At 44.7% G+C, this 21,467-nt stretch overlaps 1 protein-coding gene and 1 pseudogene across 6 annotated transcripts in view; one reads left to right on the forward strand and one right to left on the reverse strand.

Annotated features, from left to right (window-relative positions):
• Nucleotides 1–21,467, reverse strand: part of LOC110283822 (ATP-binding cassette sub-family A member 17) — a 94,970-nt gene that overhangs the window by 70,493 nt on the left and 3,010 nt on the right. For 4 of the 6 annotated variants that reach the window (XM_029471709.1, XM_021149351.1, XM_021149349.1 and 1 more), the window contains exons 2-5: nucleotides 17,658–17,745; nucleotides 16,553–16,814; nucleotides 6,403–6,530; nucleotides 5,169–5,334 (exon numbers count right to left, since the gene is read on the reverse strand). In XM_029471709.1, the coding sequence (XP_029327569.1) occupies nucleotides 5,169–5,334; nucleotides 6,403–6,530; nucleotides 16,553–16,814; nucleotides 17,658–17,711 (610 nt within the window). In that variant the 5' untranslated portion in view covers nucleotides 17,712–17,745. Of the gene's footprint in view, nucleotides 1–5,168; nucleotides 5,335–6,402; nucleotides 6,531–16,552; nucleotides 16,815–17,657; nucleotides 17,762–21,467 lie in introns of those variants that run through there. The other 2 variants (XM_021149347.1, XM_021149348.1) reach the window with 2 other exon arrangements.
• On the forward strand, nucleotides 20,551–20,988 carry LOC110283970 (annotated as a pseudogene).

Below are 21,467 nucleotides of genomic sequence, written 5' to 3' on the forward strand. Positions count from 1 at the left end.
AAGTAAAGATTGAAGACTGAAAAGACTGAAAATTCGGGTGGCTCCTGGCTAGTCGTTAAGACAGAAGCCAGAAGATGTTCCCAGAGACCTCATCAAACAGCATGGAGGACAGAGAGGGGCCACTCTGGAGGGCTGGGGAAGGAAGCAATGATCAGAAAACAAATTCTGGCAGAAAAGACAAGGCATGTTCTATACAAGGATCTTCCAAGGTAGAGAACACCTTGTCCCTTCGCACTCTGGCTCCGTGGGCAGAGCATCCATTCTACAGTAGTTATTATCCAGTACATACAGGATGGTTAAACTCAATGCATTTGAAAGACACAGACTTCCTGATTGTGCTGACTGCTGCATAAAGAAAGGATTACATTCTTGTACTTTGCTGGCAAGCAACAAGCACTGTCCTTATCATAAGCAGCCCTCTTTTCAACAGTGTAGTGGTGTTCCAGCTTTTGATAAAAAAGATTGCACAGCAAGGATCCCTGGAATGATATCTGCTCTAGTTCCAAGCAAGGGCAAGCAGCCTTCAGGTAGGGGGATATTATCCCTGTAGTAGAGATGACCACTATGTCCCATTGTCTAGATATGGGCAAACCTCCAGATCTGTCAAACTGAGAAAGGGAAGGACAAACTCATGGTTATTAATAACCTGGACAACATCCTGGCTAATGTTACGTACTCTTGTTTGTTTTGCAGGAGTGTTTTCAGTAAACAATTACAGTATATTTTCTGGAATCAGGGTAAGAACTTGAGTATCGAGACTTGGGTTCCAGTTTGGCCTGCAGGCCAAAGGCTTCAAGACCATTGTGCAGTCATCCTATACGGAGGTGTTGACAATACCTCAATTTTGGAAGAATAGTTAGTTGTTTAACTGGTGTCCATGTTTAACCTCTCACAAATAGGGCATCCAAGAAACCTAAAATGAACTGGAGAGCTTGCATCCTTCCTGTGAGAATTGGCTTCTGGGCCCTCACTCAGGAATCGTTGGCTCTGTGTGAAGGAAAGAGCCTTTCAGTGGTGTGCTGTGACTTCTCCACAAGTCTGGAGGTGTCAGAGAGGGAGCTGGGGGCTGTCATGGAGTGGCCAGGTCCAGTAAACTGGGAGCCAAGTGGGGACATCTACACTGTTAAATACAGTTATGTTCCTTTCCACAACAGACAAGATGACAGAAAGCTGTCACTAAGGAAAACTCTCCTTTACTCACACTGGGAAGTTTCAGAAAGCCAGCAGAGCTTCCTGCAGCGAATGCTGAGTCACAAGCCAGCTTCAGAGTCCTGTAGGACATAGGAGCTTCTAGGAATGCCTTACCTCCTGAGTTTAAGGCTACCTGCTTATCCTTAGCAGAATAGGGAGGGGACGTGCCCTTTCTCAGGAAATGAGAAAGATGTTCCCCCAGACCTCATCAAACACCATAGAGGACAGAGAGGGGCCTCTGGAGGGCCGGGGAATGAAGCAATGATCAGAAAACAAATTCTGTTGGGGGCTTTTGTGGTTTTTTGGTTTTTTGTTTGTTTTCACTTTTCGAGGTAGGGTTTCTCTGGGTAACCCTGACTGTCCTGGAACTTACTTTGTAGACCAGGCTGGCCTTGAACTCAGAAATCCACCTGCCTCTGCCTCCCAAGTGCTGGGATTAAAGGCATGCGCCACCACTACCCAGCAGAAAACAAATTTTGGCAGAAAAGACAAGGCATGTTCTATACAAGGATCTTCCAAGGTAGAGAGCACCTTGTCCCTTCGCACTCTGGCTCTGTGGTATTTATTATCCAGTACATACAGGATGTTTCCTGATAAAGGGCCCTTCCCCTTCATATTTGGCTAAGGATAAGCAGGTAGCCTTAAACTCAGGTGAGGCATCTCTAGAAGTCCTATGTGCATTCCCTCCTCCAGAGGGGAAACAAAGGAGTGGGGATTGGCACAGCCAGCTAGGACCATGAGATCTCAAGGAAGAAGCTGCCGCTATTCCCCCCACCCCAGTTGCGGGTAGGCAAGGTGGATGGAATTAGAACCAAAGAGAGACCTAAAGATTCAGAAAGAGCAAGTAAAATCAAATGAAGCCTTAACTAACGCAGGGGTCAAGCAGGGTCATGCAGGGGCCATGTGTTCAGAACTCCCATCCCCCACTGCTGCCACTGTCCCCATGTATGTGGAAGATAGAGGCCAACTTTTAGTGTTATCCCTGAAGAGCACTAAACCTTGTTTTTGAGACAGGGTCTCTTGCTGGGACTGGGGGTTGATGATTAGGCTAGGTTGACCAGGGAGCCCCAGGAATCAGCTGGTCTCTGTCTCCCATTGCTGAGATTATAAACGTGGTATCACACCCAGCTGTCCACAGGAGTCCTGGAGACTCAGCTCAGGTTCTCAGCTTGTGGAGCGGCACTACACCAGCTGGACCATCTCCCTAGCCCCAGGTTCAGGAATTCTAGATACAGAGCCTGGAGATATCCCCCAAAGCAGGAGCGGAATATTTAAAATGACTCAGGCAGGCAGAGAGGGAGGCCTGCAGCAGTGCTTATAGCCGATGTTCTTCCATCATCAAATTTAAGGGAAAGTAGAAATTACAAGAAGTGTATTTACTGGGTAGTGAATGAGGCATGTTTAAACACAGATAATGTATTAAGGCCTAGAGAGAATGTTAAAACCTAGGTAACTGCTACCTGGCTAGCCTGCCATTTATTTTGTGCTGTTACTAATATTATAAGGAAACCTTCTCATATTTTTTTCTTCTGTTTAGTGCTCAAGTTGACTGCATATTCTGTTATGTTCTGTGCTTTGGGAAACCAATCACAACAGAAGTCAGTAGACCTGCTTTGTACAGTTAGCCATAATCATCTTGGACCGGAACCACAGAGCAGCCCTTCCTGTACCTGTATGAGCTTTTATGGTGTTTGCTTTTAAAAGCTGCCGCTGGGATGGACCCCAAGATAAGAGAGACACCTGCAGCTATTTGGAATAAGACTTCCATTTTGCACAGGGGTCAAGTAAAGTTTAAGTTCCCAAGACCTCCCTGGGAACTGATATCCTACTTGGCAGAAAGAGACATGTATGAGGGTATAATGGTCTGTATATGCTCGGCCCAGGGAGTGGCACTAATAGAAGGTGTGGCCCTGTTGGAGTAGGTGTGTCACTGTGGGTGTAAGCTTTAAGACCTTCTTCCTAACTGCCTGGAAGACAGTATTCTACTAACAGCTTTCAGATGAAGATATAGAACTCTCAGATCTTCCTGCACCATGCCTGCCTGGATGCTGCCATGTTCCACCCCTTGATGATAATGGACTGAACCTCTGAATCTGTAAGCCAGCCCCAATTAAATGTTGTTCCTATAAGAGTTGCCTTGGTTATGGTGTCTGCTCACAGCAGTAAAACCCTAAGACAGTGGGTAACTGACACCCTGGTTGGTAAATTAAGACATGAATGTTAGAAAATGCAAATCCAGCTGGCGCACGCCTTTAATCCCAGCACTGGGGAGGCAGAGGCAGGCAGATTTCTGAGTTCAAGGCCGGCCTGGTCTACAGAGTGAGTTCCAGGACAGCCAGGGCTACACAGAGAAACCCTGTCTCGAAAAAACAGGAAAAAAAAAGAAAGCAAGAAAATGCAAATCCCCTGTCACAGTTAAATACTCTAACCAATAGAAGCAGGACAAATGTACGACAGACATGTTCCTAAGAAAATTCTCTATCCCTAAATCCTGATTGGTGGAATAACTTGGTGCAGATGTTTATAGATTTTAAGTTTACTGCTCTGTAGGATTACAGCTGGACATCCCGTGCAGCTCCCGCCGAGTCTGGACTCCGGCCCTGCTGGATTAGTCCTGAGCACATGCTCACTAAGTACTTCCCTAGCTAACTGAGATCGGTGCTCATGGAGTTTGTGAGGCTACTCCTGGCCCCCAACAAAATGGAACATTTGTCAAACAAATACAAACATATGTGTGTTCCATCGATATTAAAGACTGGGTGTGCTGACACACGTGAGCCATGACACAGGCTTGCACCCCAGTAACTTGGAAAGCGCAGGCAGGAGCATTCAAGGTGATCCTTGGCTTCATGAGTTTGTGGTCAGCTTGGGACTCCAAGAGACCCTGTGGGGGTGGAGAGAGAGGGAGGGGGAGAGGGAGAGAGAGAGAGAGAAGTGCATTTGGCTAGTATATGTGAGACACTAAGCTCTGTCCCCAGTATTGTAAAAGTAATACTGAACAACAAAGTAGGGTTAGAGGTACAGCTCAGTACTAGAGTGTTGGCCCATTATGTGGAAAGTCCAGGGTTAGGTCCCCACTACTGCAGGAGGTTTGGGGAGGAGGCAGAAAAACAAGAATGCTACTTCCAGGTGGAAAAGGGAGGTCACATAAACATTACATATTCATAAAGTATGTCATGTTTCCTTCATGATGATAGCTATGTCTTCCTTAAATAATTGGCCATTCTTATTATACTTAGTATGGTTCCACTCTGGTGCTATATGTGTGCTGCCCACAGGTTATCAACAGGCTACTTGAGAGCTGTGGGGACCTGGTGACTGTGTCTGCTAAATTCTCTGCATTCTGGTCCCTAACCACACCCATCAGGCAGAGGCTAGTGGGGCAGAAAGCAGAATGTGTCAATTCTGTGTTCTCCGGTATCTGGGATGCCTTTCCTGGCAGTAACCTTGGAAGCTACCATTATACCAAGATGAATTCCCACACAGCATCCCTAACGGTCAGCAGCGCACATTCAGGGCTAGAGACTGAACACAGGGTTTGTGCATGCTAGGCAAGAACCATGGAGGTATACTCCCAGCCCAGTAGCAACTCTTCTAAAAGAAAAAGAAAAAGGAGTCATTATTTTGTATGACTTTTAACAAATTAAAGAAAGCCACTTGTGTAGTATGTAGAGAACACTTTAAAAAGCAAAACATGAGAAATACAAAACCTCGTACTCCTTGTTCTTGTAATATGTTTTCACTCTTCCGAGCAACTCAATGTCATTATCAACAATCAAAATACATACCTGCTGCTTACACTGAAATGTTCCTGTTTTATTAAATGCCACATTCTCCAAAGGCAGCCCCTTGGACCTCTACTGGAAGGCTAATTAATCTTAGCAAGCCTTCAGTTAGCAGAACAGTATCACAGATATCTAGTACAGAGCAAGGAGGCTGTGCTCACAGCAATGTTACAGGCTTCAGGGTTTCCTCACCAGGGTTTCCTCCATCAGCATACGAAAATTCCCGGGGTGCTTGGCTTAGATTAGGTGGGTAAAGAAAGGCTGTGCACCAGCCTTCTATCTCCTCTTGAAAAAATAAATGCCTCGGCGGTGATACAAAGTTCCTCTGAACATAACTAAAGCGCAAGTCATACTTCACCTATGAAAACAAGGAGAAAACATTTGGCCATGAGATCCTGGAACCCGGCAATGGCACAGGACAGAGCAAAACTGTTAGGCTGTAATGCTAACTAAAGAAAAGCCCACATAGGACAGTGTCCCTCCTAGACTCACACAGTGGTCTTTCCTGTATTTCTCTGGAAATTATCCCTGTGACCAACATGGGAAAATGACACTGTATAATACTCTGGAACCAGGTCACCTAGACCTTAGCCCCAAATTCCTTGTTGAAGTACTGTCACCCTAGGAAAGTTATTTACTCTCAATCATTGTGCTTCAGCTTCCTCACAGTGAAGGGGACAATAATAAGAGCCTGTAGGATTATACAATATGTTATCTGACATGTGTGTGACATAACCTCATGCTTATAAAACATTGTTTGGTTTTTTTATTAATCACAGTGCAAGTTCTAAAAGTCACTAAACAGCCTGCATAGCACCAAAGCCACCTGTGAGTGTTTTATCTACTGCAAAACATAAATCAAATATCCTTGTTCAACATCTTGCTTCCTCTTTAAACATGCTCGCCGAGCTACCAAACCTAAAGTCTGTTAGATGAGCAGTAATGACAATTAACTAACCCAACAGGAAAATTTCTGCTCCCCATCTACCCAACTGCTCTATCCTAAACACTTTACATGCATAAACCTGACATCTAACTCATAAGCCAGGCACTAATTAAAACTCGACTACACAGGTAACAAAACAGATTCGAATCAGAAATGTTAACATCTGTCCCAAGGTTATATAGCCACTAAATTGCAGAGCTAGGATCCAAGATTCTCTGTGGCCAAGTGGTGGAGGTGAACAGCTGAACACTCCATCCTGTACTGAGGCCAGGTACTCACTCATGGCAGATATCTTTTAAACCTCCTGGAAATGACAACGGAGTGAGTTGTAAAACGTGAACCTGAATTATTCATTCATTTCCCCTGGATATAAAATGACAAAGCTGCCATAGAAAAAAATCTGATGGGAAAATTGGCTTGATTAACCCAACCTCAGGGGATCATCACATAGTAAGATGATTATAGGAAGGATTTTCTTACCACAAGTGGCAAAGGTTCATTGCTGCTATTGAAGTCATGGTGAAAAATAATTCCCACCAGTATGTAGAAAGACTTGGGATCCTTAATTATATAGTCTTCAAATAAAGGCACTGAAGGAAAACCTAGAACTATACAGAGAAAAACCCAGTCAGTGAATAATAGCTGGGCATAAAAGCAAACGTCAGCGCCACCCACCCACCTAAGGACACTTAAGATTCCAGCTTATTTCTCCAATCAATCACTCAGTCATTCTGCAAATACATGAACAAGAGAGAGAAACACAAGAAATAAGACGAGTTAAAAGGTATGACTTTTAGCTAGGCAGTGGTAGTGCATGCATTTAATCTCAGAACTCAGGAGGCAGAGGCTGGTAGATCTCTCAGTTTGAGGACAGCCTGCACTACAGAGCAAGTTCCAGGACAGCCAGGACTACAAAGAGATAGCCCTGTCTTTTGTAGTTATGACTGCTAGTCAGTTCAGAACTTATACTGGGAAGACTGTATTCCCAGAAACTGCCAGCAACTATCTCTGGACATCAAGAGAGTAATGCTGAGGAGGGGAATTGAAATGGAAACTTAAAGGTTCTTTGGAAACTCAGTTGTGTTGGATGGTGTTTTGCTGGGGCCCATGAAGGAACGTGTTGCTGGAGCAGGCACAAGAGAAAGGATGTCCCGATAAAGCAAGCACATGAAAAGACACGTGATGAAAGATCCTTTGCTACAGACACGCAGGTATTGGTCTGCCTTACATTGCATAATTGAGCTGCTTTTGTCAGGACTTCTTAGAGAGAAATGAACCAAAAACCTTCTGGTGGCGTGCTGCAGCTTCTTGCTGCTTCGGCAGACTTAGGCTGATTGGCAGAGTGATGTCAGCTAAGACAGATGCACGCGCTGAGGCAGGACCCATGGAGAACATGTGATGTTTGAAGGGAATATAAAAGAATTCAATGGACAGTGATGGGGGCTGAGATAGGCTTGCTTATAGATCTAGCTGGACAACAGCTGGTCTCAAGTCTTCAATGATCTTTGCTTTGCTGAGAGAAGCATAGCCAAGAACTTCCCCTGATGCTCCTGCTGGCCCTGGTCCTTTCTGTTGACTCAAGTGGAGGCTGAGGCCTGGCTCTCTGCTAGGTAGTGCCACTGCTGTGGAATCATGTTTGCCATCCTGACTCTACCTAGCTGGACTGCTGGTGTAATCTGTGAAGTGTTTGTGAGTGGATCAGGCTGCTGCTGCTAACCTGTGAACTGAATTGCTGATTTCCGGACAACACAGATGGGAGTTGCTCCAAAGAACCTTTCTAAACAGGTCCATTCAGCCCTGCCCACCCCCAGTGTTCCCCGTGGGTGGTGGGCTACAAGGGAGGTTAAAGCATTTAAGATCCATCATTAAAATTATGATCCATCATGGAAAAAAGTTAAAGTTACAGGGAATAGTTGTTTGGTTTTGTTTTCTTTGTTTTTAAGAAAGGATTTCCCTGTGTAGCCCTGGCTGTCCTGGAACTCACTTTGTAGTCCAGGCTGGTCTCAAAGTCAGAGATCCACCTGCCTCTGCCTGCCAAGTGTTGGGATTACAGGTGTGTGCCACCACTGTCTGGCTGAGAGAGTAGTTCTCATTTATTAATTATTCTGTATGCTATGTTAGTGCAAGTGCATGTGGAGGTCACAGTATAGTTTGTGGAGTTGGTTCTTGCTGTGGTTTGAATAGCTGTGGCCCCCATAGGCTCACGTGTTTGAATGCTTGGCCTATAAGGAGTGACATTATTAGGAGGTGTGGCCCTGTTGGAGTAAGTGTGGCCTTGTGTGGTGCTGTGGGCTTTAAAGTTTCCTGTGCTGAAGCTACACACAATGTGGCACAGTCTCCTTTAGCTGCCTTCGGATCAATGTACAATGCTCGCTTGGTTCCTCCACCACCATGTCTGCCTGCAGGCTGCCATGCTTCCCACCATGATGATAATGAACTGAACCTCTGAACCTGTAAGCCAGTCCCAATTAAATGATTTCTTTTATAAGAAAATCATGGTGTCTCTTCACCGTAATAAAACCCTAACTAAGGCAGCTCTCTTTTTCCACCTTACATGGATCCCAGGGATTGAACTCAACTGTCAGATTTATGCGGTAAGCACCGTTACGCATGGAGTCGTGATGCCTGCCGACCATAACCTTTGGATACATAACTTGAGATGTGGATCAAGCTTATTGTTTGTTTTTTGGTTCAAGAATGTTTGCTTATTGACCATAGCACATTTGTGGTGGGTTTTTTTGAGATACAGAATGAGGTGCCTCTTTAAAAAAAAGTTTTTATTGGTTCTTTGTGAATTTCACATCGTGCACCCCACTCCCACTCATCTTCCCACCATACCTGCCCTCCATCCTTGCAATGTCCTGGCAAGCAGAGAAAAAAAAGGACCTCGTTGTGAAAGCTCTCAGTGTGTCCTACAGTACTCCCTTTTGTCCACACCTCTTTGCTTACAAATGTTCATTGCAATGACTTGTTGATCTGATGCCAAGCCTCTGGCTTCTGATATTCTATCAGTACTGGAATCTCACTGGGACTCCTCGGGAATTCTGGGGATGGAGAGATGTCTCAGTGGTTACCCACTTGCTGGTCTTGCAAAGGACCCAGATTTGGGTTCCAGCATCCATATGGTGGCTTACAACCAACTGTAGCACAAGCGCAGAGGATCTTATCCTCCACAGGTACCAGGCACATATGTGGTACTCAGAAAAGAAAACACTTACACATAAAATAAAAATAAATGGTTTTTATATTTCCTGTATTTAAGATTATAATTTTTTTTCTTTTCTTTATATAAAGTCCCAGAAAGGGCTTCTGAATGACCTATTCTTTCCTTTCCTTTTTCCTTTCTCTTTGCCCCTTCCAGATTATAGTTCTCCTTTGTTTGTGTGCTTGTTTTTTCAAGACAGGGTTTTTCCTTGTAGCTCTCTGGTTGCCCTGAAGTTTACTCTGTAGACCAGGGTGGCCTCTTACTCCCAAGTGCTGGGATTAAAGGCATTCACTGGCACCACTCTCACCCCCATCCCTCAAACCCCCAGCTTTAAAGAAATCCCTTTTATAGCATATTATATCGTGTGACTTGTCTTCTTAAACCACTGTTATGGTTGCCTTTTTGTATGTAGAAGAAAACTCAACACTTTAACGTGTTCAGCACCCCAACTCTCCCGTTCTCGCCTTTAACTTGGCTTTCTGGCTTTCAGATATTCAGATCTCTAAGTGCTTGCTAACTCTGGGTCCCACCATTCTCTTCCTGCCTGCAGAGCGCCTTGCTCCTGGAAGCTCTCCCTGCAAATGGCTTGTTCTTCACCATGTGTCTTAACCAACTGACCTCCCCAAAGAAGAGCTGTTTGGTTTTATAATCTCAAACTGATGAATGAGTTAAATTAGAATAGTATTTAGTTACTGGGAAACATAAAACCACACTTTCAGAGCAGTGCTTCCCAAGCCCGTAAGAACTGTCGTCGGGCTAGGGAAGCAGGCAGGCTAACTGCAGATCTTCACGGATCTCTCTTCCAAATCCAATTCCCCAGTCTCACCTCCAGCTCTGTAACAGACTACCTGTGGCCTCTCCTCACTCTCTGCCTCCATTCCCAGGGAACTAACCAGACCCCAGTAGAACTCCCTGCTTCCCTCCTTCCTGTGGACCCTCTCAGTGCCCCCTGGCCCCCACTTCTAAGTGTCAGCTTCCAATAACTAGAAACATATGTTACCCCGCCCCCACAGTGGGCACACCTACCAGAGTCTCAGACGAATTCCCTACCAGACAACAAGCACCCACCACATCCTCCTGAAACCCGGAAAAAGCAACAGGAACAAGACATTCACCAAAGATCAGATCAGATAACAATTAGCAACTATAATTACAATCATCCCAAACCCAGATGCCTAGACGCCAGTGTAAAAACACCGTAACAGACAGGGCAGTATATCTCCACTAGAGTCCAGCAACCCTACAGACTACAATAGGTTCTGAGAATGGCAGCCTAGCTGAAGGACAAGACAAAGACCTTAAAATGCCCTTTATGACTATGATAGAGGCCCTTGAAGAGGAAATGAATAATACCTAAATAAAATCTATGAAAACACAAATGTCAGTGGAAGAAATGGATAAGACAGTGCAAGGCCTGAAAGAGAAAATAGAATCAATAAAGAAAACCCAAGGGGCTGGAGAGGTGGCTCGGTGGTTTAGAGCACTGACTGCTCTTCCAGAGGTCCTGAGTTCAATTCCCAGCAACCACATGGTGGCTCACAGCCATCTGTAATGGGATCCGTAATAGGATCCTATGCCCTCTTCTGGTGCGTGAAGACAGCAACTGTGCTCTCACATAAAATAAACTAACAAACAAAGAAAACCCAAATTTAGGAACTCAAACAGGAATCTTAGAGGCAAGCCTCATCAAGAAAATATGATAGGAACTGCTCAGCCATGAAAGATGGGGGAAGGGGTGGTGAGAGCAAGCCAGCCAGGAGGGAGCAACTGAGGGAGAGGTGGCCCTGCCACTGCTCTGCAGTTAGGTGGGGATGGGGGTGGAGGCGGGTGGCAGGTAGCGATGCCCTCTGCCCCCTCAAGCCTCTCCACCTGAGGCAGTTGGGAGAGGGGGCCCTGCACCTTGCCTGGGCAGCACACTAGAGCTGGCCCTGGTAGAGGTGATGCACACAGTGGAGCTGACTCTGGAGGCATGCATGTGGGTGAGCCAGAGCTGGCCCCAAGGGCCTGAGAGCAGAACTGACCCTGCCTCCTGCCAATGGGTGGCCTAGCCAGAGCAGTGCTGGGAAGCTTGTCCTGTGGTGCAGATCAGGGAGAGCCAGTGTGCTGACCAGATCAGCTACCACCCAGGCCCAGATCTAGGACTTGGAGTCAGCCCACCACAAAATCTATATCATCTGTGAATAATCGGAATGCGTGAAAGGGCCAGTTACAAAGCCGCAGGTTCTCCATGACGCAGAGCAACAACAGGATAACCAGGAGGAGTCCTGATAAGGATCTAATATTGATGGTGTCTCGGATGTCAGAGATCTTGAACCAGACCAATGACTCATTGCAAGTGAAGATGTGTGCACAGAGAGATATACTGTGGGACACACTGTGACACACTACAGCTTCCACTGAGATGTTTTCTGTGCTTTGTTGTGTGTGTGTGTGTGTGTGTGTGTGTGTATTTATTTTGTGGAGGAAGGTTACAAGGGTGAAGGGTAGATATGAGGGGGCAGGGAGATGACCAGGACTGAGGTACATGATGTGAAACTCACAAAGAATCAATAAAAAGTTAAAAAGAGGGCTGGAGAGATGGCTCAGTGGCTAAGAGCACTGACTGCTCTTCTGAAGGTGCTGAATTCAAATCCCAGCAACCACATGGTGGCTCACAACCATCTGTAACAAGATCTGACTCCCTCTTCTGGAGTGTCTGAAGACAGCTACAGTGTACTGACATATAATAAATAAATAAATCTTTTTTAAAAAGTTAAAAAAGAAAATAACGCAATTAAAACAGATGTAAACAGCGAATTCTCAATAGAGAAATCTCAAATGACTGAGAAATACAGAAATGTTCAATATCCTTAATCATCAGAAAAATGCAAATCCAAACACCAGTCAGAAGGCTAAGATCAATAACACAAGTAACAGCTCATGCTGGCAAGGATGCAGAGTAAGGGGAGCACTGCTCCATTGCTGGTGGGACTGTAAACTTGTACAACCACTATGGAAATCAGCATAGCAATAGTCCCTTAGGAAGATGGGAATGAATCTACCTTAAGACTCAGCTATATCACTCTTGGGCATATACCCAAAATATGTCCCATCCTACCACTGAGACACATGCTCAACCATGTTCGTTACTGCTCTGTTCACAATAGCCAGATATTGGAAACAACCTAGCTGTCTCTCAACAGATGAATGGATAAAGAAAATAGAATATTACTCAACTGTTTTTTTAAATGAAATCATGAAATTTATAAATAAATAAATGGAACTAGAAAAAAATCATCCTGAGTGAGGTAACCCAGATACAGAAAGACAAATTTGGTATGTGTTCACTTATATGTGGGTATTAGCTTCTAAGCACATAATAGCCAAACTACAATCGATACAACTATAGAGCTTAGGTATAGAGTAAGGGATTGGGGGACAGATCTTCCTTGGAAAGGGAAATAGAATAGATCGTATGGGTGGTGGGGAGGGGAGCTGGAAGAGGAAGACACATGGGAGAGGGGAAGGGATGAGGGACTCCGAGGAGGGACAACTAAAGTTAAGGGCTATTGGAAGGGTAGAATGGTAACCTACTACAGAGAAGCTTCCTATAGTATATGCATACATGAAGGGGATCTAAATAATGGGGAGACAGAGCCCACACCTAGCCATCTCTTGTCACCAAATGAAGCTGATAGTACTGGAAATGGGTTACATCTAATTGAGTTGTTGGCCAAAGACGTCCCATGGGAACCCCCCCAAAAACCCAGGCTATTGCTAAGAGCATAGGTTGCTTCCCACAAACTGACCACAAGGTTCTATTGCTGAACACAATACCTATACTCACTCAACATGGAGAGGTCAAGCTGGCACCTATATAGAGCCTTCACTCCTACACGCTAGTGTCTTTGGTATAGGAAGGCACTCTGAATAATACTAAAGGGAGAAATGTAAACAAGAGCTAAGCCTCAAACCCTTTGACCTACAATGGTGTCCTGACTGCAAGATGTGCTAGTACAATCAATGGTTGCCTATGGCTTGTGAAAGTGGCCAACCAGTGTCTGATTTGACTTAAGATCCAGTCCATGAGATGGGACCCATACCCAACACTGCTCAGGGGACCAAGAACCTGAGACGAGATAGCCTAGGGACCTGGGGTAAAACCAAACACTACCATTCTACTAAAAGAATTAGCAATAAGATGACTCCTGATGATATTTTGCTATACTCATAGATTGATGCATTGCTCAACCACCCTCAGTAAAGCTTCTTCCTGAAGCAGATGGAACAAACATAGACTCATAGCCAGACCTTATACAGAGAGTGAGAGACCCACAGCCAGACATTATACAGAGAGTGAGAGACCCACAGCCAGACATTATACAGAGAGTGAGAGACCCACAGCCAGACATTATACGGAGAGTGAGAGACCTTGGAACACTCAGTCCTAAAAAGAGGTCTCCATCAATCCCTCCCCTCAGGGACCAGAGAACCTTGAGGAAGAGGAGGCATAAAGAGTAGAAGAGCCAGAGAGAATGGAGGGCACCAAGGAAACAAGGCCCCCAAGTCAACAGGATAGACACCCATACGAGCTTGCAAGATGGAGGCAGCGTGTGCACAGTCTACACGGATGGTCCCCGCGCTGAAAGGAGAAGTGGCTCCAACTCTAACCCGGAAGCTATCTCTAATCAGTAACCACTTCCAAAGGCAAATTTAATTTTCTTCAAGGGAGTCTCACTTGAGGAAACAAATTACTCTTAAGTGTAGGCCATGTGCCCAACAGTAGATGCCCAACAGAAAAAAAAAAAATCAATCAAGAGCGTCTTTGGTGGGTGCTTGTTTCACAATATCACATCAGGGCTTTTTGGTTTGTTTTTTTGTTTGTTTGTTTGTTTGGCTGGTTTGGTTTTGAGACAGGGTTTCTCTGTGCAGCCCTGGCTGTCCTGAAACTCACTCTGTAGACCAGGCTAGCCTCGAACTTGGAAATCCGCCTACTTCTGCCTCCCAAGTGCTAGGATTAAAGGGGTATACCACCATGCCCAGCTGCTTTTTTGGTTTTTTAAGTTGTGTTTTTATTGTATTGTATTTATATATAGTTTATTTTCTCTCTCTTTTTACCATTAGGTCCTTGCTTATATATTATGGCTTCCAGTTTAGTGTTTTTATAGGATTCCAGAGTATGCAAACATTTAGGTCTCAGTATCTATATCGGGTTTTTTTGTGTACTTTCTTGGGCTCTTTCTTTCTGTTTGTTTGTTTTGTCCTATTTCAATGTGTTAGTTTTTGGTTTAATCATATTATATTAATTATGTTATACTATATTATAGTTTACTATTTTCCCTTAGAAGCCTGGTTGTTTTCTAAGGAGAGACAGAAAGTGGGTGGATCCAGATGGGAGGGGAGGGGAAGAGAAACTTGGAGAAGTAGAGGGAGGGGAAACCATAATTAGGATGTATTATTGAGAATTTTTTAAAAATTTATTTTCAATAAAAGCAGCAATAAAACTGTCCACATTGAGTGGCAATAAAGCCAGAAGTAAAGCAACCTTTTTTTAAAAAAATTTGTAGCCGGGTGGTGGTGGCACACGCCTTTAATCTCAGCACTCGGGAGGCAGAGGCAGGCGGATTTCTGAGTTCTAGGCCAGCCTGGTCTACAAAGTGAGTTCCAGGTCAGCCAGGGCTACACAGAGAAACCCTGTCTCGAAAAACCAAAATAAAAAATAAATAAAATAAAAAATGTATTCTATATCTTATATCTTTATAATAATAGCATATATAACAATCATAGTAATTTTGAAAAACCTCTTGTGTGAACTCTATATTTGGAAAATGTTTATTCATTTGGTCAAACTGCCATATTCAATAACTATTTACTAGGCCACCTACTATATTCCAGGTACTATAAGGGACACAGTGACAACCAAACCAGACATGGTCCTCTGCCTTTATGAAGATAAAAGTGAAGTGGCGAAAAGTGCACAATGCACAGGAAACTGATAAGGATGCAATTTAGACACTTATAAAAACGCTGATGGAATGTCAAACCGGCCTTTGTAAGGAACAAGACAGTGGAGAGAAACAGAAAGCTGCTGATTTAGCTGCCTTCCTAAAACCCAGAGAGACTGGCACAGCACTGGCTGGTGCATAGTGACCCACAGGAAGAGGGTTCTGAGGAAAGCCCAGAGAAAGGCAGTGCGGGATGGAGCTAGAGAGGAAAGCAGGGCATAGTGTAGAGTGTGTGTGCTGGAAGCCACAGAAGGGTGGAAGCAGGGAATGTGGAGTCCTAGTGGCCTTCTGAGAACCTTTCTGCCTCGGTTCAGAGAGAAGCAGAGAAACCTGTTAGAATCTGTGAGTGCTTTGATTGGTTGGAGATGTGTACTGTATTGGCTTGTTTTGTGTGTCAACTTGACACAAGCTAGAGTCATCAGAGAGGAAGGGGTTTCAGTTGAGAAGATGCCGCGGTAAAATCTAGCTATAAGGCATTTTCTCAATTAGTTATCAATGGAGAGGGCCCAGCCCATGGTGGGTGGTGCCATTCCTGGGTTGGCAGTTCTAGATTCTGTAAGGAAATGGGCTGAGCAAGCCATGGGAGCAAGCCAGTAATCGGCATCCCACCGTGACCTCTGCCATCAGCTCCTGCTCCAAGTTCCAGCCCTGCCTGAGTTCCTGTTCCAACTTTCCCCAATGATGGACTGTAAGTCCATTTGGAAGTGTAAGCCCAATAAACAATAAACCCTTTGGTTTTGGTAATGGTGTCTCATCACAGCAAGAGAAACCCTAACTAATAATGTAAGAATTAGCCAATCAGAGCTACTGACTAATAGAAAATAATAGTGTCGTGAGAGCGAGTTACTATAAGTAACATTTAATATTTTCGTTAGCATTTAAAGCATGTATGCAAGTATACAAGCCTCTGTGAGATAACAAAGTGCAGCCTGGGCCGCGTCCCTTCAACCACCACCTCATACAGTCCCCAGATTTTGAAACACTTCTGTAAGAACTCTCAGGACAAAAATTTCTAACCACGCTATAAAAATGAGGCAGAGGTAGGCAGATTTCTGAGTTCGAGGCCAGCCTGGTCTACAGAGTGAGTTCCAAGACAGCCAGGGCTACACTGAGAAACCATATCTCGAGAAACAAAACAAAACAAAACAAAACAAAACAAAACAAAACAAAACAAAACAAAACAAAACATAACTGCCTTCCCAGGATGGCACAATGACCCCAACCAACCTGACAACCTCCGAGTTCAATGTTAAATCCCCGGGACCCCTGGGTGGGAGAGAAATGATGCTGGCAAGATGTCCTCCACCCTCCACTCATGCGCAGGGCATGCACACATACACACATCCCATACTCACATTCACGAGAAATAAATGTAATAAGACACGTAGGGAAACAAAAAGAAAAGGTAGAAATGCCCACCCTATGCCATCTTATATCTGACCTTCAAAGTCAACAGCAAAGGTTTGCTCCACCACTTCAGTGACAGCTTTTAAGGTTTCACTTTTGGAAGGGATATAAGCCAACCGAAATTTACTTTTCACAGGATAGTTATGGAAGTATACTGGCAGTAAACTGACATCAACTGCCGGGTAGCTGGTAGATGGCTTCTTTCTTGGCATACTATTCAAACGGAGATACAATACAATTGCACAAAACAGTAATGGCATCAGCATTTCCAGGAGAGTTATCAGAGTCTTCCGCCTCTAAAACAGAAACAACAGCTGTGGTAAGGGCAGACAAACCCAAGTGTAACCACCTACCTGTCAAGTGTCTACTTCAGACCCTGGGCTGGACAGAACTTCTTACTACTTTCTTGGCATGTACAAAGCATGATCCCCAGTGTTGAATAAACCAAGAGTTTTGAAGGCAGAAAGATCAGAAACTCAAGGTCATCCTTGGCTACTTAGGAAGTTCGAGCCCATCCTTTGATGTATGAAACCCTACCTCAAAAAACAAACACCTTTATTCCGATCCTCTCGCCTCCCTACACAAAACTCAGACGAGGGGGGAAAAAAGCAGACTGGGAGCAAGCGTCTCTGTTTAGCTCTTCTAGACCATTAGTGGCTTAGACATCACAACAGGGGCTGCCTGAGAATTAACTGAATTACTTTGTGAACAGTTTTTTACAAACGAAGTTCATTATTGCTCAACTCAATCTTAGTGACTGTGATGTCAAGCGGAAAGAACCTAAAATCACTTCAGGTACAGGCTTCTGGGTGTGCCTGTGGGGATTACTGTCTGTTCATTGAGGTGAGAAGACTTGCTTACTATGAAAAGAGCTATTCTCTAGCTAGGCTCTCAGACTGGCCTTTGCTTCCTGTCAGCGTAACAGCACCAGCAGACTCAAACTCCTCCCACAGTCGCCTTCTCCCCTCAGTGCTTCTGCCTGTAAGCCATGACCCAGAGCATACCCTCTCTCTTTCACGTTGCCTTTTGGCAGGGGTGTTTTATCACAGCGACAGGAAGAGAAACGAAGACTGAAACTTTCTTAACTATGCAGCTATTCCCGAGGACCCACATCTTCCCCGCGGTAAGCATTTCCTTACCTTTAAGATGAAATTCTTCCAGAGAAGGAGTTTTAACTTCTTCAACACCGCCATTTTTTCTTTTCCCAGCTGAAGAAGAAGCTCAACACTAGTCAGGAAACAAACTGAGAAAATGTTAAGAAGTAGTCTTTCAGCTAGACTCAGTCAGTGGCGCACACCTTTAATCCCAGCACTTGGGAGGCAGAGGCAGAAGGATCTCTGGGAGTTCAAAGCCAGCCTGGTCTATATAATGAATTCCAGGACAAGAGCCACACAGTGAGACCCTGTCTCGAATAAACAAAAAAGGCACATTCCTTTCACTCTTTATTAGCTTTCTTCTTGTGGGCTTTTGGAACACCGTCAAGTTACTTTTCTTTTTCCCTATTGTTCCTTCTTGGCCTTTCTGGGCAGACCCTTCCTCCTCTCCTCAGCCTGTAAACATTAAGGTACTACAGAGCTCAGTCTCTGGACTCCTTTCCATGCCGACAACACTCACTCCACAGATGACCTCACTCTGCTTTGATGGACTCCGATATGTTTGGACAATGTCTACTTTCATTCTCTAGCTTGGACTTGACTCGATTTCTTGTCCCAAATATTCAAGTGCGGGATATCTGTCCCACCCCTACCGTGTTTTACCTCAAAACAGACCTGGCCCACTCATGGTCCTCCTAAAACAAGTCATGCTGCTGACCACTTCACCTCAGCTCATGTCACCTCCCGTCTTAGAGGTCATTTATTATGGTGATCTCTTCTGAAGTGTAAATGTAGGTTGTCACAAACCTATTTGTCCATCTTTGGGATATTTCCAGAATTTGATGCCTTTCACCCTTTCACCCCCTTGATTTTTTTTTCTCCAGCCCAAAGATTTATTTTTCTTATCTGTAAGTACACTGTAGCTGTCTTCAGATGCACCAGAAGAGGGCATCAGATCTCATCATGGATGGTTGTGAGCCACCATGGGGTTGCTGGGATTTGAACTCAGGACCTTCGAAAGAGCAGTCAATGCTTTTAACCGCTGAGCCATCTCTCTAGCCCTACCCCCTCAATTCTTATCATTCCTTGCCCTGCCTGACTTTTTAAAAGAGCCCTGGCAGCACAAACACGGCGTCTGATCTTGCCATTTTGCAACTTATTTTCTGTGCAATGACAAGAACAACAGAGTTCAAGTCAGATCGCCTACACTCCTTCACCACAACCTCCATCTGCTTTTCATGTTTATTTTTCTTCTTAGCATATTTAAGCAAAGAAATGTTCTTTATTTCAGGACTGGGGAGATGGCTCAAGAAATGGCTCAGTGGATTAAAAATTTGCTGTGGAAAATGCTTGCAAGACCTGAGTTCAGTCCTCAGTGCCCATGTGAAAGTCAGGCATGGCAGCACATGCCTGCCATCCTTGCACTGGCGGGGCAGAGGCAGGCCGATAGAATGAAATATATAAGAATTGGCTCCAAGTTCAGTGAAAGACCCTGCCTTTAAAAATGAGATGTGTGGACGAGAGAGGGTTGGCTTAGCACTTAAGAGTCCATCCTGCTTTCCTGAGGACCCAAGTTCAGTTCCCAGCATCCACGTGCAGCAGTTGACAACGGCCTGCACCTACAGCTCAAGAAGATCTGACATGCTCTTCTGGCCTCTGCAGGTACTCAAACATGCATGTACATACGTACACATACACACACACACACACACATACCACAGAGGGAGGGAGAGGGTGAGGAAGAACCAGCCAGACACATATAAATAATAAAATAAATATTGAAATAGGGTAAAGTACTTAGGAGGTGCCACTATAACCAGCTATACCTATAGTAAAAACAAACAAACAACAAATGAAAAAACAACTGGGTGGTGGCGGCACATACCTTTAATCCCAGTACTCTGGAGGCAGACAGATCTCTGGGTTGAAAGCCAGCCTGGTCTACAGAGTGAGTTCCAGGTCAGCCAGGTTTACACAGAGAAACTTTGTCTCAAAAAACAAAAAACAAACAAACAAACAACCTTCAAATCATCGTATTGGTTTTGTCTTACTATAATGGAACTTATGAGAATAAGTATTTATGAGGGGGGAAAAGAGGTTTACAGCTTTGGAAGCTGAAAGTCCTCATAGCACCAAGCTCTGGCTGTGTCAAGATTTGGCAGTGGTCCCTGTTGTAGGCAGCTGGGCGCCTAAAAGATGGCACCAGCCTCCAGTACACCGTCGCAGTAAACAATGCCACTGCGCAGGCGCTAGCCCGAATCTGGCGCCAACCCCTCCTGAGTGGGTGCATACAAATCAAAGTGCCAGCAGACTGACCAATCCCAGGAGGACACATAGCTCTCCCCAGTGCTGGGGTATATATAAGGAGTCCTCCCGGGGTTTCCGGGGTTCCCGTAGCAGCGAGGTGTTCCTGAAATAAAAAAGGCTGTTGAGAAGAATCCGACCGTGTTGCATTTTTTCTTGCTGGACGAGGTGAGCGCAACAAATTGGTGGCCGGCATGGGGAACCGAGGATCTCGTGGATTCAGAACTCTTTAGCTGAGGAACGGCGGTATCGGTAAGTCTCCCAAATTGATCCCTGGTTAAAAGGAGGGATATGTTTTTCTCGCCCGTAGACCTAGTCTCAGTAGCTCTTAGTGGTTTTGTTTCGTTTTTTGTAATTTCTGGCCTCTGCTTTTGTATGATAGAAGCAGTTAAGGCAGGTCAGAAAATTTTCACGGAACAACAAGAAAGTATGTCAGAGGAAGATAGGAAACACATAAGTAAAAGAAAAAAAGGGGGCAAAAAAGAGAGAGAAAAGGAAAAGGGAGAAAAGGCAAATTCAAAAGGAAAAGGAAATAATGAGAAAGGAAAGGAAATAGCAAAAAGATATCCCTCATTAAAAGACTTAACAATAAGTTCAGCAAGTTCTGACTCCAGTGACTCAGAGCTTGATAAAGATGAGGAAGCTGCACACGCCGGATGAGAAGCTGCGGCTGCAGCAGCTGCGGGAGCTAAGGAGATGATGGCTGAAGGACCAGGAGCTGAGTCCCCGGGAGCCTGTGTTGCCCCCGCGCAGGATGTGGCCCCTGGAGCAATTCTGGGATAACTTTTTGCGGGACGGGGCCGTGTGGAAGAACATGGTCTTTAAGGCGTACCGCTCCAGTCTCTTCGCTGTTTCTCATGTGCTTATACCTATGTGGTTTATTCACTATTACATCAAATATCATATGGCTACTAAACCATACACCATTGTTAGCTCAAATCCCAGGATATTTCCAGGTGATACAATTCTGGAGACTGGAGAAGTAATTCCACCAATGAGAGATTTTCCTGATCAACATCATTGAAGAGTCCTTAAAAACTTAACAGACTTGTATAACAGCACAAGTATGTTCCTAAAATGCTGTATTTACTGAATCTGTTTCCTGGAAAAGTAATTAATAAAGCTTATTCTCAGAGTGTTTAAAAAAAAAAATGAGGAAGCTGACCTAGAAGAGGAGGCAGCTCTGTATGAGAGGGATAGGTACAATCCAGATTGGTCATACAAAACCAATCCTTTAAAAAGGGGGGGGGGGGTCGACTGACAAAAGAGTAAAATCGAAAGTGCCGACCGCTCCACCTCTTAACCCTGAGTATACAAGAAAAAAGGAATCCACAAAAGCTGGTAAACAGGTACCTCATTGTGCCCAAAGGTTTGGAAGGAAGCTGAACTGACTTTTCCTGTCTTCTTAGATGGCCAGGGACGACGGTATCATGAGCCAATAGATTTTAAAACTATTAAGCAACTGGCTGAGTCAGTCCGTACCTATGGGGTGAGTACAGCTTTTGTAGTTGCACAGGTCGGGGCACTTGCTAGATATTGCCTCACCCCGGG

Source organism: Mus caroli, chromosome 17, assembly GCF_900094665.2.
Source record: "Mus caroli chromosome 17, CAROLI_EIJ_v1.1, whole genome shotgun sequence".
Lineage (NCBI taxonomy): Eukaryota > Metazoa > Chordata > Mammalia > Rodentia > Muridae > Mus > Mus caroli.